Here is a 26,663-nt window from a genome sequence, read left to right as displayed (position 1 = left end):
AGCCCCTTGTGGAAGGGTGGAATAGTATCATAGGGGAAAACCACCATGATAATCATTGTAGATATCAAGATATCACTTACTGAGCCTTTACAATGGACAGGCACTTTGCTACACACTTTATATTTTTTATAACTACTAACATGATTGTGCCCTTAAGAAAATATAAAGAATCTAAGGTACTCTCCAGTTCAAGGATTTGAAGGTCGTAGAGCTAGCAATTGCCAAAACTAATACTGTAAGTCAAGTGTGACTGAAAAAAGTCTACTTTCTTCACTCTCTCTCTCTGTCTGTATTCTTTCAGTAATATTTTCTATATATTAAGTCTCTCTGTGGTGTATCATCTCTGTGTCCTGAGGAAATTCACTCCAATGCCTGTGCCTCAGTTTCCTCATATACAAAATCAGAAGAATAATAACACTTGATCTTCCATTTGGCAGAGTGGATGTATTGGCTGTACTGCTGAAGTCAGTGATTTCAAACTGACTGACTGGGAGGCCATATGTAATTGTCCTCGGTGTTAATAAGTGGTTTTGTACCTACCTGTCTAGCTATCCTTCCGTGTATACACTCCCCTAACTGCAGATCTCTAAGTAACAGCCCGTTGAGGGCCCCCGTTCACCTAGCGGCCTCCTTCAGGACTGCATTTCTACTCTCTCTCTGCAGAGGCTAATGGCCTGACTGACTCACAGCACTCCAGACCGGAGCCACCCACACCTGCATGGTGTGCTCAGCAAAAGCCTCCTGGCTGCTCTGAGGCTGGTCATCACGCTGGTCCCTGAGCACCTTGAGAAGGGCAGACACTCTGTTCCAGAACTTGAGGCAAGAGGAGACAGATCCTGTATAAAAACGCTGTAAACGCTGTCCCCAAGGGCAAGAGGTATGCTTCTCATTGCCTTTTTTTTCTGTTTCTCTCTCTAAAAAAAAAATTAAAGTAAAATTCTCTTATTGCATAACTGTGGGACAAGAGATCAAACACCAATGTTTAAAATGCAAAAGATGCCCTACATTCAACCCTCTGCTGCCCAGAAGAAGCACCTTAATTAAGCCCTTTAACTCTTTCCTCCCTCTGTTGCTTAAAAGTGACAAAGTGCTATTGATCTGTAACTTCTTGCTGACATCCAATGAAACATAAAATACTCTGAGAAAGCTTGACTTCTGTGAATTTTCCTGGCCTAATTCCAAAAGCAAATCAACTCAAACATGTTATAAGCACTAACTCAATTTTCACTATTTTCCTATCAGTCATGAATCACAGGTTTTCATTTGTACAACACAATTAAACCCAAAAATTGACTCCCTGAATCTATTCTATGAATTGGACAAGGTAGATTAATTCTCTTATCCAGTTAAACATGAACATCTTGTTTTAAATAACTCCATTTTGATGCATGCTTTTTGGGTACCTTTATAAATTTGACATTCGTTTTAAAATGGGCTAACACCATGCTTTTTCAGACTAGTGAAATTCACAAGCTTCTGAGGTAGCTGAATCTTTCTTTTATCATTTCATCAAATATTGATGGAGTACTACAATGCTCTAGACACTGGGGCAGAACTCTGGGGTTTAAATTCTAGTTTCCATTCCCCAAGAGAAGAGAAAAAGGCTGAAAGAAATATGCTTGAAGATCTCAGCAAGGAAAGTGAAACATCATACCCAGATATTTCTATCCTAAGGAATTCTGAATCACCCAACTAATGAGGCCCGGATTCTTAATGTCTAAACAGGAATGTGGATTTACAACTTCCATAAACAAATTCATCCCAGACAACTTAACTTCTTTAAGCCTCTGCCTCTTCCTCTATAAAAAAGGGACTAATTTTTTAAAGAGATGATTGTATTTACCTTGCAAGATTTTTTATAACAATGTATGTAAACTATCTGGCACAGTGACTGGAAAATACTAATTTTTCAAAGATAGCAATTATTGCTACTGTAATTTTTTCCTGTTACTATCAAGGCAGCAAGATTTTTCTATATGTGACTTCTTATATTTTCAAATATCTTATGAGAGCCGCAGAGTATTTAGATCTGTGACATGTATCCAAACACATTTAATGACAGGCTATATCACAAGGCAACTCTGATGTGGTTTTTGCCTTACAGAAAAATGCTGTTCAGAATCAATGAATCATAGAAATTAAAAGCCAAACTTGAGGTATTATTGAGTCATAGCCCATTGCCTAAGGAGTAGAGGACCATCCATCCCCGACACTCAGGTCTGCAGTTGGCACTGGTAATTCTCACTAGGTCTGTATGTGATGTAAGTTTTGGTACATGTGAAATGGTTAATTAGAAAGACATAGTGGAATCTGAAATGTCACAGCAAGTTCTTCTTGGCCCACTGTCACGTTTCATGAATTCTTTTGCTGAACCCATTTGGATTAAGCAGTGACCCACTCCAAACACATTGCTTCTGTGTCTCTTATCTTCTATCAACTATTTATGTTCCAATACATCTGTATTGTGTGGCTCAGTAAGATCCATTAAGTCCTTGTGCAGTGTTTATGGCTAATTTTTTATTATTTCTTTGAGGCTCTGCTTTATCACAATAAAGTGATAAAAAACAAAAATACTGTGCACAGAGTAAGTAAAACAGTTTTTTAAAAGCTCAGAAACAATGCACCATTTCAACCCGGAATTTTCAGAGCAACCTTGGGGATGAAAGATAATCATTTCTTATGGGTTTTAGGAAAAGATATCATTTACCCTTCTTTGCAGACTCAAAACTCTAAGAAAACATTTTTTGCCACCAGTGCACTTCTGGCTTTAAAAATATTTATGAGATTGAAGTAGTTACTCTGAGGCAGACATTTCATTTCAATGTCAGAGGTCAGGCACATTGGCTATCACCCCAGATAATATTGATTTACCTTCAAAATTTAAAATAATGTTTATATCATTTATTTATTCATTCATATATACAGTACCCATCCTGAAGTATCTGGGACACTGAACAAGGTTTACATAAATCTGACTGTTTTTTCCTCTGGGCCATTTGGCTCAGCCTGGTAGACCATAAATATTCAACAATACTGTACAATGACAAAGCATCTTTTATGCAAACATCGCTAAGCACATTATTCACCAATATTACAATCTCCTTTTTAACCTACAGAAACTAACTGACTTTCATCAAGGTCCCACCACAAATGGTCTATTTTGATAATCAAAGTCCAGGTAGCCTGATCTCAGTTACAACTAAAGGGAGAAACAAACAAACACATTTCCAAGGTGCTTAAGCCGATGACCTACACTAAATATTTCTAAATTGAATCTATTAGACAAAACGTCTTCCTTAAAGATGTTAAATGTGGTGATGCATCCAATTGAATTTTATAACTTTTGTTCTAATTTGCCCAAAGCCAGTTACCATTTTCAGAGCCCCAAGAATGACCTATTTTAATTGAATCCTGTTACGAACACTTAAACTTTCACACTCTAATCAAATCAGGTTTCTAAATAGAGATTAAAGTTGGAGCAGAAAACTAAAACTTTTCCTAGAAAGGTCTCGTGGAAGGAAGAGCACAAGCAGAGCCAGGATATTCAAGCCATGTGAAAAGCCAGGCAACTGCTGTGAGAGGTAGGCAAGTACACACACCTCATGCTGCCCAAGCAAAAGCAACTATTTTAATTACTTATTTTATTTCTTCCTCTCCATGTTAAAGAATGCAGAATAAACACAGAAAGTTAATGGAATACAAAACTGGAAGGATTGTTTTTAACATCTGAAGTTCTTCCAGTGACAGCCGTAGGAACAGGCTGCCACTCTCCAGTCTCAGGGCTGTCCAAGGTCTGTGCACAGCCCTGAAACTCACCCCGGTGCTATCAGGGAGGCCTTGCTTCTCTGTGTTGTCGCCAGCCAGTGCTGGCTATGGCACGTCTACAAAGGCAAGCCTGGTCCTGGAAGATGTGAGACTCTTCTGACAGGGACTGGATCAAGGATAGTCCTCCAAAGATCTTGTTCAAGGCCTCTTTAACAGTACGGCAGACTCCGTGGTTTACTCATGTCTTTTTCTTCATTCTTTGCTCCTTCACTTGTCACCCATCCATGTCAGCCCCTCCTGATTTCCTCCTCATTTGCTCCCATGAAAAGCTCTTCTTAATCAACTTTGTGTTTGTTCAATACCCTCCTGTTATCTGCTTCTCTGAGGACACAGACTAACACAGCACCTGATGATGGGGACCATGGTGATGATGATGATGATGATGATGATTGCAACGGTGACCATGGGAGGTGTTGAAAGATAGAAGGATGAGGATTAACAACATTATTTGCATTGTTTTTAAAAAGTCCAGGCCCTATACTAAAAAGTTTCCTAAATTATTCCATGCTGCCCTTCTAAAAAGCTCTAAATTGTATGTGTACTTACTTGAGAGAAGTCTTGAAGAAGTTAAATAACAAATCAAGACAATGTTGCTTACAAGCACAAGAAATCAGATTTGCTTTCCTGTTTCTCCTGTGCCTGGAATATAGAAGCACTGGTACTAGTAGCAGCTACTTTATATTATCTTTTTACTAATGGCTTACAGTATCATCTTTAATCGTCTTCCTCGATAGTTTTATATAATTGTAGTTAACTCAGAGTAATTATGAAGTTGCATTTTTACTTGAACATTTGCCTAATTCAGTTATCCATTTGTTGTTGTATTGACCTAATTTAATCTTTCAAATACTATTCAATAGCCTATTTTAATACAGTATTTTCTAGATTTAAATCACATACATCAAGAGCCAATATATAACACCACTGCAAGTGGCTGAAATTTTCCTAGGCCATTTGAACAAACAAACAAAGGTCAAGAAAATGAACCAAGGCCAAAGAACTTAAACAATTGGGACCATTAAAACATCGAAAATTATAGTACCCAGTCTCCAATCTTAGAATTTATTGACACTATTAAATATACCACTTAGTATCAAGCCAATGGACTTTTTCTAAATGAAACAATTGATAGGAAAAAATGCACTTAAAAAGATTTATATCCCATGGGCAGCTTTCTAAGAGAGAACATTGGCAGGGAACTTATAGCAGCTTGCTAGCTCAGGAACAGAACTTTTTGATATTAGCAAAGCTATTTAGAATAACTTGAGATTCCTTCAAATCAGGAACTAATTGACTTTTCTTGAAGTCTCCCAGAAATCATTGAGTCAGTATTCAGTAATACAAAATTTTTTCTAGTGTCTCAAAATAACTCCCTGAATGTAGAATTTGCTGGAGGTTGGTTTGTTTTTTTTTTACATTAATTATCGATTACGGTAGCTAGACCATTTCTACCATATGCCAGTTGGCAGGATAAAGGGGTATTCCAACAACAACACTTAACAGATTCTTAGATAAATATACATGCCGAAAGGAAACTGTATTTGCTTTACAATGATGTCATATTACAAAGCCATCATCTCTCACACAAGTTGCCGTCCCAAAGAGCCCCTAATCACACACAAAAAGAAAGCTGCAGTCTGTCCCACCATGAAAGTTCCCTGGCTATTAGCATTTGAGTGGGGATAAAGCATAATTGTGTTACAACCTGTTATGAACTAAAAACTGGTGGTCAACTTAATGCCCGAAGAATTAAATCACCATGCTGCTGTGCATAGATGTTCCTCCTGAGGAAAATTGCCAGCATATATAGAGATGGGGAAAAGGAGAAGGAAGGCGTTGAGGCATTGTGAGTTCTCCTATGTGTTGCTGTTTGAGCTGTTGGTTCTCCTGGAGAAGCTCTGGTCCTCAAATTGAGCATTGCTTCCTGGCTCCAGAAGGAAAGACATGTGCCACTTGGTCTCCAGGATGAACTCCTCACACTGGTTTCCTGGCATGTACTTGACTGCTTATCATCGGAGGAGCTCTGTGTCACTGAGAATGGCTGTCGTGTTTTCAGGACAGCAATGGTCTTTGTTGTGAGCATGACTCCTCAGCTCCAGCATAGAACCCTCAACCTACCAGCACAGCTCCTTCACCCCACTGGCATAGAATTCTTAGTTTCTGCCACTGACCTTTGGGCCTTCCCAGCACGGATCCATAAAACAAACTGGTGTGAGTCTTCTTGTGGGCTCTAGCCCTCTAGCTGGACACATGGGAGGCACTGTCATGAGCTCTGGGTCTTCATCTGGACTCATGTGGGACATTGCTGTGGGATTCAGGCCCTTGGCTAAATATTCTATGTGTTTAATGTTATGGATAGATCACCTGCATTTCTTGTGTTAACTTTGGGTAACCATCATAAAAATAATATTATAAACTCCATGTCCTGATTCTAATTGTTCTCCACACAATCCCTGACTACAACACAATCTATCACAGTTCCTCAATTTTATAATCCTTGGGAAAACCCCCTTTCTTTTTCCAATCTAATATAAACTTTAAAAAACCAAGAAACTGAATCTCTAAATGTTTTAACTTCTCAAAATCTACCACCTCCACTCGTCCTGTCCTGAGCAGTGTAACTTGGAATGGTACCTCTTCTCCTGAACAGCATCATCCATGGTGGCTGTGAGCTCCACATTGCTTTGCATTGCTTGTTTGTGGAGCTTACCATAGCCACATGCACTGGCCCTGTCACAAATGAGTTGGATGACATTGATCATATCAACCAATCACCCCAGCCTCTATATACAAAGAATATACACTGGTGTTTTCAAGAACCATGTTCCCTGTAGCCACGTGAGGAAGGAGAAAGGAAGAAACTTAATGCTTATTCTCTCACATTCTCTCACCTCCCTTCAGCCCGAGAAGCTCCATCTCTGTCTTTTATAAGCATCTCCAGTTATATTTTCTTGAAAATCTGGGTCTGCTGCACTGAAACACATTTAAAATCCTCTGAACTGGAAGACTTCTAAAATTCTTTCTACTCGTTCTGAGATTCTGTGACACTGTCAGTTTATATAGGCTTCTGAGTTTTTCTAATCCACAGAACTTCTAGACATTTCGAGCTTGCTCATCCTGATACCTCTTGCTTTCCTTTATAACCTTGTTCTGTGCATTCTCTTTCCATTATGACCTCAATCACTAGCTATGCCCCAGTGACTATAAGCAAGTCTAACCTGAAGTGGAGATAGATATTTTCAGTTGCTTCCCAGACATTTCCTGAAAATTACCTATGGAAATCTTAGGTATATATTGAATCTATTCTATTTCTGCCATACACCACACCCCTCAAAACCTGGTTTTCCTTTAGTGTATTTTACTTCTATTTATAGCATCACCAGCCAATAGATACTAAAAATAGTCACACCGGACTTAGACTTCTTATTTCTTTTATACCCTCCCTTGTTTTCATAACTATGGCCTGCTGGTTCTCCCTCAGTGATACCACTTTACAAATTTTTCCTACATCTTTCTTTGCACCAAAATCCAGGTCATCGTTACCTACCCCACCTATGGCCACAGCCTGACTACTGTTTCCAAGCCTCCATAGCTCCTTCCTTTGATTTATCTTCCATGCTTCACGTATAGCTCTTTCTAGTACACAGAACTGGTTCCATTACTCCCTTTGCTTAAGAGCATTTCACAGCTAACAAATACCTAATGCACATGACTTATCACCAATTCTTTAGCCTGGCACTTTATATGAATTACAACAGGAACTTATTCTAACTTTTTAATTTCCCATCCTACCATTCGCCCTAGCATCAGCAAACATATCATGCCCTATCAATGCATGAGCCACACCTACAAAACACTCATGCAGCATACTTGCCAAAAAGGTAAATTCCTGGATGTTATTCATAAATACAGTTATTATATAGTGTTTCATGAAGGTCCAAGTGATTAGAAGAATCCCAAGTGATTTACATATATTCTAAGCTGTTTAAATTCAAAAACCATTGACCTACCTAACTTGAAATAACTCCACCATTCCCTCAAGGACAACATAAGTATTCATACTTTTTTTTCTTAGCTCAAATTGTTTTTTCTCACTATACAGTTTTTTCATGTCTGTCCCTGAAAACTAAACTTAAATAAAAGCAATCCCTCTAAAAACCCAGGATAGAGACCACAACAAATCTCTACCACATCCTCTATCCTTATAGCGCCCTCCTGCCATGCGTGTTCCGACTGCCTGTGTTTGTTTGTAAGAGATGTCACATCACACTAGCCTTGAGCATGCCTCTCTTCCACTGACACTCCGGATTCGTGTCATCATTTTATTCACCTGTACACCCTCGAGCTGTGGTCCCCAGCAGAGATAAATACCTAATTGGGACAAGCAAATAACTCTACAGCAGTAATTTAAATAGTCATAATTTCATTTAATTAATTATTTCTTGCCAGAGAAATTGGGTCTCTAACTACAATACAGGACAGACCTTTCCTGAATCTTTTTGCATAATTTCTCTGCAACCAAGAGAAAATTTATCACCCAGCCAGAGCCCAGCCTCATCATAGTTTCCTGTGGCTGCATCTGGTCTTTCTTTGAGCCATAGTGAGAGTTAGTAGGGTGATTCTGGAGACACACTTTGCCTTTTTGTATATCTATGCCAGGAACCCCTCAGATCTCTATCAAACCATTTGGGCAAAAGAAGTTCTTGGTGCCTATGTTTGCTAGGCTCTCAGCATTACAGGGAACTGATGGTTCTATTATAGAATTTAACTCCTCTATTCCTGTCTTCTGTTTACATAAATACAGTAGACAATGAACAAAGCCCCTTCATGATATTAAAAACACCAGCAAAGCCCCTTTGGAATGTTACACAGTGAAAGAACCATCATGTCCACTCAGTCCCAGAGCAGCTGATGTGCATCCTTCACCTGTATCAGTCATCTTATCCTAGAAAATAATGTAGAAAATATGTAAAGAAACAGGCCGTCAAGACAAAAAACACTGCTTTTTCAAAGATCCCCAAGTATGCATCTGCGTGATGGACTACAATGACTCCAAAGCAGATTATTGCTTTTAGAGTAAATGACACACTTTGCTCCCTGGGTCTCAGAGCCTGTATTTACATGATTATTCATAGGTGTGGTGGGAGATTTTGAGATTTAGCTTGGCAATTCCCAAAATAAAAATGGGTAATGTTTCAAAACCCATGTTTATGCGCTGCATAAACAAGGAAGCTCACCGTTGTCTCTTACATTCTGTTCTAAGTTCCAGGCCAGCTCCACTCTGTTCAGGTCACCACACTCCTGAAGGGTATTCAGTGACACCAGCCCCCACTTACAGCAGTGTTCCTTGGGGAAATTGTCCTCTTTGTTCCTCATTGGCCTGCAAGTACATTTCCACCTGGATTCACAAGTGCATGGGGAAAGATGAGGGGGCGAGAATGAGAAGCAAATGTGGCCAGATATTCTTAGGAATCAGAATATTTTTGTTCCAAAACCAGCATTCAAAATATACCCTTCTCTAAATTGTTATTGCTCATTAGCAGTAAAGAAAAATAGCCTCTACTATCTGAAGAGAGATATTTTTCAGAATTTGAAACGCCTCCCACCTTCTCTTACCTAGATGAAACATAATCATGGTTATAAAAAGATTTGACATTGAATCTCGAAGTGTCTGACCTCTTCTCTATATTTTCAATTTTACCCCTAATTCCTTTAAGGGTATGTTATTATAATTAGTATTTAGCTTAAATGGACGCATCATAGGAAATAGTTTCCTGTTTTGAAGCAATTTAAAACCAAATATATTTACAGTTTCAAGATCTAAAATAAATCCTTTCAAATTAGAAAATGCCTTTTTAAATATTTAAATGTAAAGGATTTTTTGAATCTCATTTATTTTGTCAATTGGTTCTGCTTAACATTCTTCAGCCCAGTCCACTCTCAATTATCCATGCTAAAGAAAGAGGATCAGTAGCCTGGATAATCTAAAACAGCAGACAATTTTAAAAGCCCTTGTATTTGGCCCGGGCATATTTTACAATCAAATTCTGATTATCTACACTAATAAAAGCAAGAGCAGACACCTTGAAAAAGATCCAAAACCAAGGTGGATTTGTTCTTCTGGTCTAAGGTACCTTAAGAAACAGAGCTACAAAGCACAGTGAAAGGAAAACAGGGTCCTAGCTTGACCACATAGCCACCCAAAACACACACACACACGCACACACACACACACACACACACACACACACACACACAGTATCATGTCCACATCAGCACTCGTACTAGTCATTCTTAAAATCATGGAGTAATTGTCAAACGCCCTGAAGGAAAAAAAATCATATTATACATGTTATCTGAAATGTTTGGAGAAGAGCTTTGTCAAATGAAGTAAAATTGCTTTTGCCCCATCAGACACCGAGTCCTTTGTGAGTACTGCCAAGCTCGCAGTAACATACTCAGAAGACCAGTGTAAGAGACAAAGAAGAAGGAGGCTGTATGCTGCAGTAGAAACAGCCCTGCCCTGGTTTAAGGAGCCTGAACCTTTGTATTCGGTTGATCTCTGTCCATGCCAACAGTTGTATGGGCATTCAAGCAAACGGAGCGGCAGGTGCAAAGGTACAGAGGCATGAAGGTCATGGTGTATTTTAAGAATTACTTGTACCTTATCTTGGATAAAGAATAAAATATTTGTGAAGAAGCAAGACAAGAGATTTCATATATCATCAGAGATGAAATTACAGAGATTTTTCTGTCATTCAAGAAGTCCAGAAGTTACCCTGTAGAAGGTAAGGTGACATTAAAATCTCTTAATGATTAAAATCTATTGAATACTTATAGCTTGCCCAATTCTGTCCTAAGCATCTGATTCAGAAATACATTTAATATTTACATTAATTCACAGATAGGTATTCTCTCTTCTCCCATTTCATTAATAAGAAAACTGAGACCTACACAACTTGGTTATCTTCCAAGATTACATGACTGTAAGAGATGGAATCAGGGTTCAAATTTCAGAGTTCATGCTCTGTTTCCAAGAAATAGTAAGTCTGCCAGGATCTGAAATGTAGAAATCAGTGCATAAGAGAGACCGGAAGAAGGGACAAGGAAGGGAGGAGACAGCATGGCGGTAAGTTCCAAAGCTAAAGGAAAGCTGGAAGTAACTTATAAAGAAGTATAATTGACAGACTCAGAGGATACAGCACACAAATACCTGTGTGCCAACCTAGTAATTTTTAAAGATTCATTTTATCTTTTCACTAACGAACATAGCTGAAAAGCAACTTCTACCAGATTAGCAGGTCCAGGAAACAACAACAACAACTCGGACCTCCTTTTTCCAATAAAATCCTGGCATATATTCATCAAACTAATAAATATCCTGTCTTAACTGACTGATTTAGTGGTGACAAGAAACGTTTGTACACAAGTATTTGGGTCAATATATAGAGCCCACACTCCAAATAAATTATTGAGACACAGCTATTTGTTTCCTGTTTCTCAAGGTTAAACACAAATGAGTCATATGTTGACTCAATTAATCTTTCTGTGTAACATCCATGTGCACCACTGAAAGACAGATATGGGAGAGATGGCACAGGAAAAGAAGAAAAAATTCAGAGCCACGTTATAGCTAACCAAGATATTAGTAAACTTCTTAAGAAAATCAAAACCATTTTGAAAAAGTCTTATAGTAGAAAAATGTGCATGTGCCGGTGAATCTATAAATGAAGAGGTAAAAAATTTACTGAAAAACTTAAAATATATCTCTGGTTGGTGTTTTTTTATTTTTATTTTTACCATTTAGATTTTTTTAAACATCTATAACTAGTTTATACAAAGTTATGCAGACATACACAAAACTCCTGAATATGTGAAAAACATTCATTTTACTAGAAGTCTGGCCAGTACTAACGAATGCATCAGCAGGTGAGCAGACTTTTGTCAATAAATAAGTCACGAATACCAATAGCAATGGCAACAGATATTTTTCAATTTTTCCCATAAAGCCAACTAAGGTACAGAAAAACTCAGGCCATGAAGACTCTGTGCATTCAGAAATAAAGGGAAGTAAGAGATTATAAAAAATGTGAATAGCTTAGACCTGCTGACCCCAGAAGCAAATGTGTGCATGAATGGTCTTTCTTGGTCATAATAACCAAGAATTATATGATAACCAAAAATAACTTCCACTGTGACTTTTCTCACAGTATCTAAATATGTCATTTGACTGTCTATAATTCCATTGATTTCATGTTATCACATTTTCTCAGGTTTCTCAGTCAAATTAAATGCCACAGAGTAGGTGGCTAATAAACAAGAGAAATTTGTTTCTCACAGTTCTGGAGGCTGGGTATCTGAGAGCCTGGTATCAGCATGATCAGGTTCTGGTGAGGTCCACCTTCATAGTTTCTAGAAAGCTTTTTCTGTCTGTGTTCTCAATGTGATGGAGGAAGGAAGAAAGATCTCCAGGGTTTTTCTTATAACAAGTTTTGCCAACTCCCAAGCCACTGATGGGAACCAGTCCATTGGCTGTCGGGAACAGGCCCACACAGCAGGAAGTAAGCGGTGGGCAAGCAAGCAGAGATGTGTCTGCTTTCACAGCTGCTCTCCATCACTCGAATTACCACCTGAGTTCTGTTTCCTGGCCACATTAGATTCTTAAACCCTGCTCTGAACTTCACATTTGAGGGATCTAGATTTCTTAGGAGAATCTAATATTAATGATCTAGGTAGAGCTGAGGTGGTGATGCTAGCACTGGAAAATGAAATTATCATGTATCACAAGCACACACTCATGAAAATAGAACTAAGAAAACACACTCACCAGCCCATGGACAAATCCTCTCCCTTCAAACCCTTTTCTGGAGTAAAAAAGATGACTGGATAGACCTTATAAGGCAGGAGTCCACTCATAAGCATAACTTCATGCTTAATCATCCCCCAAGGCCAAACCTCCTTATACAACCACACTGAGAACTAGGGTTTCAGGACATACATTTGAGAAAGAGACACAAATATTCAGTCTTTGGTATGCATCTTCTTTATAAAACTTATAAGACTAGAATTTCTAGAAATTGGATGTATTTGCAATGACAAGGAAAATAATAATGTTAAAAAGAAGAGAGCATACATTTTTTAAAAAGGGAAATTCATTAATTAACTGTGAATAATACCTCATAGTTTATGAGACACTGCCATATATTAATGCATGTTAATAAAGATCCATACATAAATTAATATTATATTAAAGCTTTATTTATGTTAATAAAGACTTTCATTGAAGGTGGGGAATGAAGCATACATATTTAATTCTCCTTCTCCTTCTCACAACTCTCATGAAATGACAGTAATTAAAGAAAGCAATCCACAACTGAGATGAAATCAAAAAAGGCTCCCAATAGAATTACTGTTCTCAAGTACTTCAGGAAATTAGAAAGGAAAGACAGCCACTCTTCCTGAGAAATTTAGGCGAAGCATTCCCATATGAACACATGGACGACCACTGGGAAGGATGAGGAAGGTTTTCCTAGAGAATCTTGGTTGGACCATGGTGGAGGACAGTAGCCCCCACTTGGCAGTACTCATCATGGCGATTAATTAGATCTGTTCTACTGTTGGCCTGACCGGTTTCTCTCATCCATTAATGGAACAGTTGGTGGTGCTCTTAGCCCATGCTGAAATGCCTCATGAAAGCAAGAGGAGTTACCTGGAGGGATTATTGTCATAGGTACTGGCAAAGCTGAGTGAAGTAGAATAAACTCTAGAGCGGAACTTGAAGGTAAATGGAGCCAGGAAATCCAAAAGTAAAAAGCAAACAAACACCCTGTTCCTCCTGGAAGTCCTTGTTTTCCGGCAGGCACATGAGGCTTAAGTCCTTTATGAAAGGACTTAATACCCCTCCTACTTAATATACCCCTCCTACTTAACCAGAACTCTGTTGTTCACTGTGGAGCACCTTGGTTTGGCTAATAGTGCTAACTTCAAAGGGAGCTTAAATCACTTACTGATATTAATCAACATATTCTTTCATTCATAAACATGAACCAGCCCCTAAAGATCATCAGGCATCAGACCAAAACAAGTAATTTAAAGGATTTTTTTTAAACCCTCAAAAATAGCAAAGATAATACTAAAAAGAATTTAATATTTTATCCCAAAGATCTCACAGATTGTGATTAATTAAAATTTTATTTTTAAATTTTTATAAACTGACCAGCTACAATAGTGTGTATTTATGAGCTATAAAGAAATGTTAGTGATTTGTGAGTATAATGTGAGCAGGTTAGTTAACAACATCCTTGCTGGAAATACTGAACTTTTTGTGGTGAGAACATTAAAAAGGTACTCTTTTTAGCAATTTTGAAATGTACACTACTAAATTTATATTCATATGCAGCATGCTAAAAGCAAAAAGAAAACTACATTCCTCCTGTCTGACTGAAACTATGTCTAGCATTTCTTCATCCCTGGTCTCTCAAACCAACACTAATTTCCTCCTTTTATCAGTTCAATTGCTTTAGATTCTGCATATAAGAGATAGCATACAGAATTTGTTCTTCTGTGACCGGCATATTTAACTTTGTATAGTCCTGCAATTCCATAAGTGTTGACAGAATTTACGTTATGAGGATGAGTAATCTTGCATGGTACATACATCTCAGGTTTTCCTCTCTACCCATTTGTGGATAGACACCAGGTGATTCCATCATTTGGCTAAATAAATAATCTTGAAGCATACCTAGATGTGCAGACATCTCTTAATGAACTGATTTCACATAATACCCAGAAGTACGATTGTCGAATTGAGAACTTAATTTTTTTAAATTAGCATTTTTAAATGGATTGAAGCATGACAATATCTAGAAAAAAAAGCTTAGGTTCTTTGAAAAGAAACAAAGAATTTGTTCCTAAAGACTACAAATATCTTTGGCACTAAGTATTTAACAGAAGGACTAAAAAGTAGAATGAACATAACTAAAGTCCAAACACAGCTTAAGTATAGTAATTTGCAAAGAAGAGTTGAGAAAATCAATACAGATCAAAGCACAAAAACAGGTGACCGATATTCAACCAGCGAAATTTTGGGTGGAAAAAAACAGAGACCATCATTAAGAAATTTGTGGCAAGAGGTCTGAAGCTTAACGAAGTAATTCAGTTTTTCAGTAGCCCAAAAATAGAGTCCAATACATTCCAGATCTGTCTTTTTCCAACACTCAGTATGTATAAATATGGCCTCAGTGGTTGTTTCTGGATTGCCTTCACTGTGATTGGTCAGTGCTTTTGCCAATTTCGTCTACACCAGTGACTCGGCTTGCCTATCTGAATGCTGAGTATCAGCTGATAAATATTTGAACACCACCCCTGTCTAAGTAATACTTCTCCATTATTAATTTCACGTTGCACTCAAAGCAAGAAGCAGTTTGAGATCTCAGTGTGTCTCCAATTTGAAACTGGAAGAACAAAATAAGGATTGTTTTATCTTCTTAACTTTTAAACTATGATACATTTCATAAGCAAATGTTGGCTTCTTCCTTTTTATTTACACATCAAGGAATAAATAAATATTTTAAATTTGGATCTCTTTCTTCCTTTCTTTCTCTCTTTCTTTTTCTTTCCTTCTTTTTTCTTTCTCTTTTTTTCTTTCCTCTCTGTCTCTCTCTCTCTCTCTCTCTCTCTCTCTCTGTCTCTCTCTCTCTCTCTGTCTCTCTTTCCATACAAGAAACAAATCTATCCAGCTACCATCATTCCAGAAGAGTAAGTAGCAAGGGCAGCCAATAGATCAAGTCCCAAACTGAATGTTTCATACAAAGAATTTAGCATAAAATGGGTTACAAGAAACAGAGCTGAAATCAATTGAATGGGAAAAACAACCAAGAAACAGTCTAGAGAATACCAGACTTGTTACTGACATCTACACCAGTGGTTGTGTCCTTCTTGCACGGGTTTGTGCAGACTAGATAAATTTGTTTTCTAAAGAAGAAGAGAATAAACAAGATAATTATAAACCTGACCTAAAACCAGTTCATGCAATGATCCTGTTCATGCTCCCTCATTATAGTATAAAAATATCCTCAAATTTCTAAATATAAAATTCCTCCTTTGATGCACCAGAACAGAGATAAGTAACCATGATCCCCAAATTTACCAACATGAAACCAAAGTCAGATAAATTCAAAGCAATCCGTAAACTGATATCCAGTGCGGCACAGAGTGTTCAGAATGGCGTTCATAAAGCCAGGGCCTTTGCCTCCCTGAGAACCACAAACTCCAGATCCCACTTGGAAGCATTAATGGAGTAGTTTAGACTCTGGTTAAGATTTGTGAGATTTTGCAGAGCACATTCACCCCTTAAGAGCTTTCTCTGAAATATTTGGGAGTTATAAGCTCATATGAACCATAGAATTGGTTCTTCAATGTCATTTTCATAGCTCCACTGTGGCCTGCGAGAAAGCAAACAAAATATCGCCAAGCTACCTGCTGTTTCTGTGCCTTCCATTCCTCTGGTCAGACGTACTGGGTATAGCCAGCTTCACAAAGGGTTAAAATCATGAGAATTCTTCTGTGTTGAAAAATATTACCAGACTCACTTCTGTATGCACAATGATTACCTGCATTTTCTTCTCTGACTCGTAGTCTAACAAATACATTTTACAGATTTTACAATGTTCTTTACAACTCACCTAAAGCACATAATTTTCCTCCTGCTTATACCACTTATTTATTATTTATTTATTAGATTTATTGTGCTTTCCTCCAAAAGGCTCAAGGCGCCACCCAGTCAACTGTTCTATAATAAACATTAAACCCTTCTTTTAAACCATAAACAACAAAGTAGCCAGAGGAGAAGCAGAAAGGATAGAACAAGCCCCGGAAGAAGGAAGGGCCCTGGATCTGGTGAACCGAGGAGTCACTGTGTCAGGAGGCCTCGAGGAACAGGCACCCGTTCTCTGCCCTGTTCATTCACCCTCCTTCCCCTTGCAAAGGCCCCAACGCCCTCCCCTACTAAAACCAAAGGACCCAAGTACTTTCGTTTGTTACAGGGGTGAGTAGAGGGCATGCTACTAAGCTCTCAGAGGCCTCAAGAGGTGTATCTGAACACAATGTACCTACACACACAATCAGTGGAAGAAGCTATATGACACACCACCAAATAGGGGTTTGGTTTGTTTGTTTGTTTTTTGGTTTTACAAATGTGATTCACGATCAGTCCTCAGCTGTCATGAATATTTATAAATTACATAGGTACTACAGATTTTCAGAGGCCAGCACAGCACAAAAGTTCAAAGATTCTCATACCCAAAAAGTGACAGGCTGATGGCACTTTTTTAAAAGTCGATCTCACTTTGTAGTACAGGCTCAAACTTACTATGTAGCCCAGTCTGGCCTCAAACGCACGGTGAACCCATGCTTGAGGCAGACGCCACCATGCCTGGCTGACCTCAGCTTTTAAATCCCAGATCACAATGATCTGACAAAACCATGTACTGACTTCCATGCAGGCAGTAGAAAAGAGATGGTAGGAAGGAAAAAGCAGGAATCTGTTCTAATTTTCAGTCTAAAAAAGAAGCTTACTGGAGTAGATAACCTAAATCTTATAGTCAAGTGTAATCCTAAAAAGGAAAAAGATAGCACTCTGGGTATTAGTATTTAGTGACCTTTATATGCTAGGTACTCTTGTATTCCCACTCCATACATAACCAAGGACAAGGCTACAGAATGGGCATGACCAGTTTCCTGCTTCACAGGTAAGGAAACAGAGGCCCAAAGGAGTCATTTGCCCTGACTCTGCTAGTAAGTGCTTGAGCGAGGCTCCAAACCCAGCACTTACAGGCTGGAAAGCAAGCAAACATAGGAGAGACCTTCGAGGAGCTGACAGAAAGAGCAGCCTGGGAGGAAACTCTCCATAGAGAGCTAACAGCCATCTGGGGCCACAGATAAAGAGGCCTTCACAGAGGGCTGGAGCGAGCCTGGGCAGAAGAACCTGAGACAACCTGCCTCCAGGCAGACAGACGGAGCCGCTCCCTGAGACCTCCAGAAGACAGGAGGTCAGGACAGAGCAGCGAAGACTGCTCCAGTCTGAAGTGAGCAACGGCTTCCAAAGAAACCACAAAATGTAAGTTTCCCCACTGGACCTTTTTCAGGAGCTAAACAGATTTACAAGCAAACAAATTCTGCTCACGTGCCACTAGGTAACCCTCTTTTCAACCACTGAGGGCCTATCAGTGGGGGCGAACCTATGGCACATGTTAATTTTTCTGTTACAGCAAAAAATGTTAACATATGAGATAGTTTTCTTAACTAAAACTCAGTATTCAGGCTTAATTGTAGTGTTTGCATTTTGTGATAAATATGTGGGTTTGTGGTTGCAGCCTGGGTGCTGGTCTCTACAAGGTTCAACATCACTGGATAGTGCTTCTGTGGGGAATTCACTTTGTGTTATGCCTCCCTTCCGGTTCAGGTCTCACTCTTTCTGGCTCACAACTATCTTCCAAACAGTTATCTTTGGAAAACTTAAACTCCCCAAAAACAAAGTCCAAAGCAATTAATAATTGAAATTAGTACCAACAAGGAAACAATAAAGATAGGATACTTTACAGTGAGTGTCCCTGGGACTCACATTTTACTGGAGGTGGAGTGTCAGTTGCATGTAATTGAAAGCTAGTCCACAATTGGGGGAAACCTAGTGTTTAATAGATATTCAGATCTCCCAGGGGTTCCAACAGTTAAAAACCATTCGTGGAAGGTGGATGAGCACAGTCATGCTCCACAAAAACAGTCAACTTACTACCAAGCTTTAAATTTCCTCTTTGCCCATGTTGGAGGTTTGTGCGTGGTGCTGAGCAAAACTCAATGTTGCACTTTCATTTCTGTGGTTCCCCTACTGCAGAAAGCTTACCTTAAAAGATGGTGAATACTACTGTTTCTCCAGGCACTGTCACTAAATACCTAAGAAAATTTCTCAGAAGAAATACCTAAGGGGTTCAGGGGAACTGTCAACATTTGGTGTGCGGCCATTCTGAATGATAAGTGGAACGGTTGGTTCTTCCAAGGTTGTCTAATCTCTATGTTCATTTTAGTGGTTTCCTATCTCTTTATGAGTTGTGTAACCAGACTAACTATAAAAATGAATACCTTTTTAATCAGATCATTTTATGGAGACTTTGATCTATAATTGCTGTCATTTCTCCAAAGACCATGCCCAGCTGGCCTTGAACATTGTTGAACTCTCCTTACTGCTTAAACTTTGGACTGTTTGCATTGGTAAATTTGGATTATGAAGACCTTGATAAGAAAAGAGCGTTAATTCCTTGGCATTGTTCTTCTGATTACCACCATAATATTCTCCCTGACATTTCATACACTCTCAAGTCTCAAATGCATGTATTCAGCTCTTCTTTGCATGATGAGTAATGTCATTATGGCTAGATTAGCAGAAAGATGAGAAAAGTGTAAGAATCATCCAACCAATGTGGCACTGTGAATTCTGAAATCTGTACTGAGACCAAATACATTCATTACAGCAATGATGGAAAGAGTTACCAGTACCCAACCAAAGGTTAAACCTGAAAGGCTAACCCACAGGGGAAAAATTCAATTAACTTTCACCCACCGTGGGCAAAGAAGAAATGTAAAGCTCTGTAGTGATATTTTTTTTCTTGAGCATGACTATCCTCATACTATTCTCCATAGACAGAGAATTATAATCTACTTAATATGTAAACAAGCTCTAACCTAACTTTAACCAATTCTTAGCCAACCTTAGCAGCCTAGCTTTCAGCCAGGCGTAGGCTGCAAACTGCATCCCAGTTTTCCAAGCACTGAGAGTGACCAACGGAGCTATTTCTACAGGTCACTTCTTACTTGTGTCATAGGTCCTGCCTCTCCACATTGCTTGGTTGAGGTCTCCAAACTTGTGCTGGATCAGGGTGCTGCTCACTCTATGAGACCTTCCTTTATTCAAATAAACTGCTAAATGCATTATGGCCAAAGTTGCGCTGTCATGTTGCTTGAGAAGCTGAAAAACCTACCAAAGTCACAATGCTAGGAAAAAGTAGAAACAGACCCTGAGCTTAAGAAGCCTGACTCCTCAGCCCATCTGTGTAATCCCCCAGCTCTCTCACTTCTACCACCTGATCCTACTCACTCCATCCTAATGCTCTGCTGCTTCTCTCTGATCTGTCTGACTTCCCTTCAGAGAAGAAATCTAATGAAGATTCCCTCTGTCTTCCCCTAGAAGGCCAGCCTAATGAATCTGCTACTCTGGACACAAAGAAATTATCTGGGAGAATATAAATGACGATACTGTGTAGTGAGAATGGAATTCTGGCTTACCAGGATGTTCTCATACATTATCTCAGGGCTCTGTGAGCTTTGCATCACGGAGCAGAAAACTACATCTCTGTATCTACAGCTCTCTAGTCTGCCGTGGGAGACATCTTCCATGCATCTGTTAAGGCAACTGCAACAGAGATTCTGCATTCTCCTTCTGCTCATCTGGTAAACAGCAAGAGATGCTGGGAATTGTAGGCAGCATGGGTTGTGCCAGAATCAACCATACTTCCTCCCTCCCCACTTAGAAAATGCCACACCACCTCCATCCTCCAGATGGCTCACCTCATTCTTTAACTTTCACATGAAATGACATTGATTCACAGAGAACTCCCTTGGCCGCCCAATCTAAATGACCATTTCCCACAATCTCATGTTATTATCATGGCACTCACCATATGAAGTAAGGATTTCCCTGACTGACCTGCTTGTTCTTGTTAGTGTGGCATTAATTTTCTAGGAATGTTATAACAAAATGTCATAAAAATGACGGCAGCTCGAACAACAAAACTATTCTTTCTCAGTTCTAGAGCCAGAAACTCAAATTTAAGGTAAGTACCCTCAGGGCTACCCTCACACTGAGGCTCTAGGTAGATATTTCCTCGCATCCTCTCAGTTCCTGGACATGGCCACTGGCCCATCGAGCTTCTTAGCTTATGGCTAGGTCACTCCAGTCTCGGCCTTGGTTATACATAGCATTCTATGTATGCGTCTCTGTGTTCAAATTGCCTTCATCTCCTATGGATATCAGTCTTGCTGGATTACTGCTAACCCTACTCTAGTGTGATCCCATCTTAATTTGCTTAATTATATCTTTGGGTCACCAGTGCTAGTTTCCAAAATACTCTCATATTGCTTACAGCTCACAGCCTGCAGTAATTCATCACAGCAGCCTTAGAGAGATACCACAAACAACTCACTGGGCTGTGTTAAACCCAGGGTTTCACACTTTTATTTGGCCAAATAAATATTATTCTTGTGGTTGGGTGGGAAATGTGTGTTTTAAGAAAGTAAATCTAATCTTCCTGTTTTAAGAAATCAAGATTCAAAGAGGATATGAGTGATATACTCGTGCACAGGAGGGAGGAGACAGCTCAGGCTCCAAGCCCCTTCTGAGTTCTCTTTACCATCAGATCGCTTGGGACTCCCTTTACTTCTGAGCTTCCCCAGGAAGTGAGCTGCCTTGTAGAACATTTGGCTTGCCTTTGTATTCCTCAGAAACACAACAGGGTACTTTTTCCAACTAAGAAGGGAATTTTGAAGGAAATTATTCAATATTTTTCCAGCCAGTAAGAGAAAGTATTGTCTTCTTAAAAGGGGTTGGGACAAATAAAATCACGATCCAGTTACAAAAGCACCCACTTCCACGTGAATTGTAACTAACAGAGGCTTGGGTACATGAAAATACTACTGAGCTATCCTACCACCCTTCATGCCTAAGGAAAGACAGCAGAGAGTATGAACACTTTCTGTACAAAAAGGAGCTTAGCTTGACTACCCCATGTGGACATTTCAATCCATCTCCTTCTTCTCTTTTTGGCTCCTAAAACTCTCTCCTTCCCAGACATGAGAAAGTCACCAAAAGCAATCCACCCCAGCTCTGGAAAAGGGAAGATGCTTCTCCTACCTTCCACCTGATAGGCTGCGGTGGCAGCCCCCCAACCAAATCCTGCCGGGAAAGCCATGGTTCCAGAAACTACAAAGAGTTCAACACCCTGCAGCCAGAGGAGTTAGGTAACTGCAAGTGTGAAGTGAACTCTCACCCCAGAGGAAATGTCAACATGAATACATACATGTGCAAACAAGCAGGGAGTCAGATTACAGGATCTCACTTGACTGGCCAGAGCCCTGCTAAGAATGCCAATCACTGTACACAAGGTAAGTGACTCTACCTTCTCCTCCAGCCCTCTCTAGATGCCCCAGGGTGCCAAGTTCATCTTTCACTTTAATGAAACACATGGCTACTGTTTATTAAAGTTATATAGTTTACTAGAACTTTTCCTTAGCCAATTCCTCCCAATTCCTGATCTTTCTCCCTAGCTATATCCCATTTTCAAGTTTCTCCTGGTATTTTTTCCCATTCTATTTAAATAATAGGTTCGTATTATTGCTTCTTAACTTTCTTTTAAATATTCACTTCTGCATATAGGAACGAAAGATCTAGAGTATCAGGTTTCTCTATCTCTCTCCTCCTGCCCCCAGCCTCCCTCTCTCCCTCATCCTTCCACTCATAGCCCTAAATTCAATCCCCAGCACCACACACACATGCACAAAAAATTCCAAGTTGGACCATATAATATGCCATGCTCACAAGGATAACATAATTTTTGCTTTTTGTTTTTGAATCAGAGTCTCACTATGTAGTTCAGATTGACCTTCGAACTCACTATGTACCCCAGGCTGGCCTCGAATTTCAGGCAGTTCTCCTGACTCAGCCTCTCAAATGTTGGGATTACAGGTATGCATCACCAGGTCAAATTTTTATTTTCTCTGGAACTCATCAGCTGTCTGATCTTTATAATTATTTTTCTCTGCACATATTACTAATTCATTCTCATTTACTTGGATAGAACTGTAAATCTCTGAGTTGTTCATGACTGCTTTCCTGTTCCATTTCATATTGTACATGTTTAGGCCACCTCCGAGTTATAGTCCACAATCCCCATCACGTCATTGAGAAGGTCCCTTCATTTCTCTTCTTGTCTTTCTCTTTGTGCTTCTTCCTTTCCAAGAAAATTCCTCAGATCACTTTTTGTTAAAGGGGCTATGGAAATCAAAAATTTTGACATGCTGTGGTTCCAAAATTGTCTTTAGTTTAACATCACACTTCTTATGCAATTTAGTTATTACTGAATTATATGACAAATAATTTCCACTTAGAACTTTGAAGGCATTGCTTTAGGATTTTTCTAGCTTCCAGAACCACTGTTGAGCAGTTCACTGGCAATCAGAGTCCCTCTCCTTTATGTAGAACCTGTTTTGTGCTTCTAGCCCTTCCCTGCTGTGCCCCAAGCTTCTGTTTCTGAAATGATACAGCCATGCGCCTCGATGTGAGACTTTCCTTCCACTGTGCCTGGCACCCCATGGGTGTTCAATGGTCAAACAGATCATTGACAACAGGCAAAACTCGATGACAGTTCACTATTGTTGCAACTTTTCCATAAGACTAAAACTGATTCAAAATTTTTTAAAAGCCTGTGGAGAGAGGATTAGGCAAAAGTGGTGAGCAAAGTTAGTTACCTGGTGCCCTTAAGCCTGCACTGAATCATCCCATGTTGTGTAGGGGTGGAACAGAAAGTTTGGAAGGAAGCAGAAGTTGAAATCCTACCCTCTTCAGCTATCCTAACCCAAAAAGAAAAAGAAGAGCTTAGACTTAAAAGCCAAGGAAGAAAGACAGTTAAGACATCTAAAAGCATCTGATGGATAAACATCAAGAACGAAGCTCAAGCTATTAAATTTAGCAGCTACAGTCACTGAGTTCTGAAGCAACCATTGTAAAGCAAATGAAAAATAAATATTGAAATATTTTCATTTGTAAGCACTAGATGGCAGTGTTGCAATTTTTTAGGTTTCCAAGAGGCTAAACAAAGTAGCATGAATGTTTAGCATCCCACCCGTGACAGTGTAGTCCACTAGCTCCTAGCTGATTACCACAGCTCTTCTAAAGATTCTTCTCCAGAAATAATATATACTCTCAATATTCCACATTCTCTAAAGTCATTTGCCCACGAATGGCAGGATTTCACTTTTTTCTACCGTGATCTGATTCTCTGGTACAGTGTCTAGCTTTTGGTGCCAGGAATTCTTCTTTCTTAAAAACACTCAATGTTGCTGCAGAGTAGCTTTTCTTTCCTTTAATGTGAGATGGATGCATAGAGAGGGAATGTTTGCTTTATTACACATTAAAGCAGAGATTTTTTAAAGTACTTATAGTTAATTTTAAAAAGCAATGTAATATGAGTATTTTATGAAAACTGACTATAGAATATGCAACAAAAGAGAAACCCAAAAGGTAAATAGGAAGCATTATAGAGGATGGATGTTGGGAAGTAGTATAAATATGTTCAAATAGGAAGGGAAACAAGGGAGGAAGGAGAAGGAAGGAAAGAAAGGAAAAGAAAAAAGAGAATAAAAGATGGAAACAAAGTGTTGTAAATAGGAATGGAAAGAGGTGATGAGGGGTGGGGATGAGAATGGGGGAAAAAGTAAGATATATTCTGTACAGATACAAATTTCCCATGATGAGTGTAGCCAGTATGTATGGCAAATATGCACTAATAAAAAGTAAAGCAAACAAAAATAGATGCACACTGGGTTGGTTAAAAAAAAGAATACGAAACAAGAGTTTTGTGAGAAGACGGACTCTTTTATATTGTTACAAGTCTCTGTCGTGCCTGGTGTAGCAGAAGACAATTAGATCCTCGTATTTTCTTCTTATTCAGTTCGCTGCCCATAGAAAACTCCTTCACACACTCAGAAAAGTGAGAAATGAGAGTGATAAAGGAAGGCATGTATTAGTATCACTCTTATAATAGGTTTGATCTTTTGAGTCCTGATAGGAAACTTGAGGTCCCTGTGGTCCACAGATCACACTTCAAAAACTGAAGTTCTCTGAGTGTCTACTCACTACCCTTCTATGGTACCTTCCATCGTCACCCCAAATCCTTCTGCATCCTTCTCATTTTTCAAAGGCTCCTTTCCCTAACATCCCCTTAACTAAGGTCTTTGTGGTTCTAAGACATGAGTTTCAAATGGGAAAGAATAGTTATGCTTTTTCATTTTCTTTGTATGAAAAGAATTCTGACTCCATGATTTCATCCAGAAAAACTGGCTGAAAATTTAACTTGTCATGATTTGGATCCATTCCATTTTAGGACAATAAAGAAACTTTAGGTTTTATGAGGACCATTTTTTTTTAATTTTTTGCCTCATGTTCCTAATTCCCCATTCCCACATTTTTCTCCCAGGACTTCTTGACACTGGTAAAAATAGTTGATACTGCTAAGGAGTTAAGGTTAGGGTTAGGGTTAGGGTTAGGGTTAGGGTTAGGGTTAGGGTTAGGATCACATCAGGTCCACTGGCTCCCATGAGTTGCTTTATCTTTTAAAGTGTTAGGGAGCAAACCTAGAATTTGTGCATGCTAAGCATATGCTTGACAAACAAGCTACACTGTCATCTGTTTAGTCATATTTCCACGTCAGAGACAAATATCCTACACCTGAAACACAAAGGAAGAGAGGTGTATCTGCACTCGTGGCTTCAGTGGGTTCAGTCTATAATCAGTTGACTTGAAGGCAGAAGTGGCATGGTAGAAAGACATTATGAAGAGCAGCTGCTTACCTCTTTGCAGCCAGGAAAGAGAGAGAGAGCGAGAGAGAGCGAGAGCGAGAGCGAGAGCGAGAGAGAGAGAGAGAGAGAGAGAGAGAGAGAGAGAGAGGCACATCACACTGCCAGTGACCAACTTCCTACCAGGACCCACTTTCTACCAACACACTCAGGACTGAACTCATTCATGGATGAATCCACTGATGAGTATAATGCCCTCTATAACTCAACCAATTCCCAGAGAAAAGACTTCTGGGGATGTTTTAGAGTTGTATCATAGCACCAGCTTGTTGACTCCCCATTTAGGAACACAAATCATTCTAATAGAACAAATATGAGGTCTTAAATTCATCTACTCTCATCACAATCACGCACTAATCTTTTTGACATTTCTTTGCTATTCACAAGACTGAATCATCACCTTATGTCTACTTCCCAAGCTGGAGCAAGTATAAGGTCCATGCATGATGTGTCTGTCTTCATGTATGCTCTTTCCAGAAAAATCCAGGGAGTGCTGAGAGACTGTCAATTCAGTGCCCTATAAGTCTTTTTAAACAATCTTTCATGAAACTCCTTTAACTGCAATACAAAGAATTGTTTAATAATTCCACTAGTCATCACCCTCACTCTCCCAATTTGAAAAGCCAAGACTCAAAAACTGAAGATTCCTGAGTACTTGTGCTAAGAGAAAAGTAAGGATCTAAGTGAGATCTGTCTATAGCAAAGAAGCCTGTGTAGTAGAACCAATTCTGCATGCTTCTCCACTGAAGCCTACATTTAGACACCACCTGTCAGTTTGCCTGCACATAGGGGTAGCCCCATGTCTGTCTCTTGGCCATTAGAGTTGGGAGAAAGGAATATGTGTTCTGCCAGACTGATTCAATAAACCCTACATGTACAATGACAGTGCTCGGGTTTTACCCACAAGTCATCATTCCTCTCATGCATGGACTGGATATAGGGTCTCCACAGGGAGGCTCAAAGCTCTAGGGGACAGAAGCCTGCTCTCTGCATCACTGCACGAGGCCAGACCCAGTACAAACCACCTTCTAAAAACCCACTCTGAACTTGATATGAACAATATATAAACTTTACTTTTGTAAATCACTGTGATTGGGGTACTGTTAATAAATGTTAAATACACTCTGAATAGGAAATATCTATAGGTGTAATGCGTATAT

The 26,663-nt window shown here is 39.2% G+C and overlaps 1 protein-coding gene across 4 annotated transcripts in view; it reads right to left on the bottom strand.

Annotated features, from left to right (window-relative positions):
* Gba3 (glucosidase, beta, acid 3 (cytosolic)) overlaps positions 1–21,938 on the bottom strand; it is a 115,008-nt gene extending 93,070 nt beyond the window's left edge. For 3 of the 4 annotated variants that reach the window (XR_010044606.1, XM_063240318.1, XM_063240319.1), the window contains exon 1: positions 21,785–21,938. Coding sequence is in view for 3 of the 4 variants with exons in the window: in XM_063240318.1 (XP_063096388.1) it covers positions 21,785–21,842 (58 nt within the window). In the remaining variant the exon portion in view is untranslated. 4 annotated transcript variants of the gene reach the window in all.
* Between the last annotated feature and the right edge of the window lie 4,725 nt (positions 21,939–26,663).

This window comes from Cavia porcellus, unplaced genomic scaffold (genome assembly GCF_034190915.1).
Source record: "Cavia porcellus strain 051 isolate PalLab524CR breed Dunkin Hartley unplaced genomic scaffold, mCavPor4.1 scaffold_30, whole genome shotgun sequence".
Taxonomy (NCBI): Eukaryota; Metazoa; Chordata; class Mammalia; order Rodentia; family Caviidae; genus Cavia; species Cavia porcellus.
This window is presented reverse-complemented; position numbering and strand designations above follow the sequence as displayed.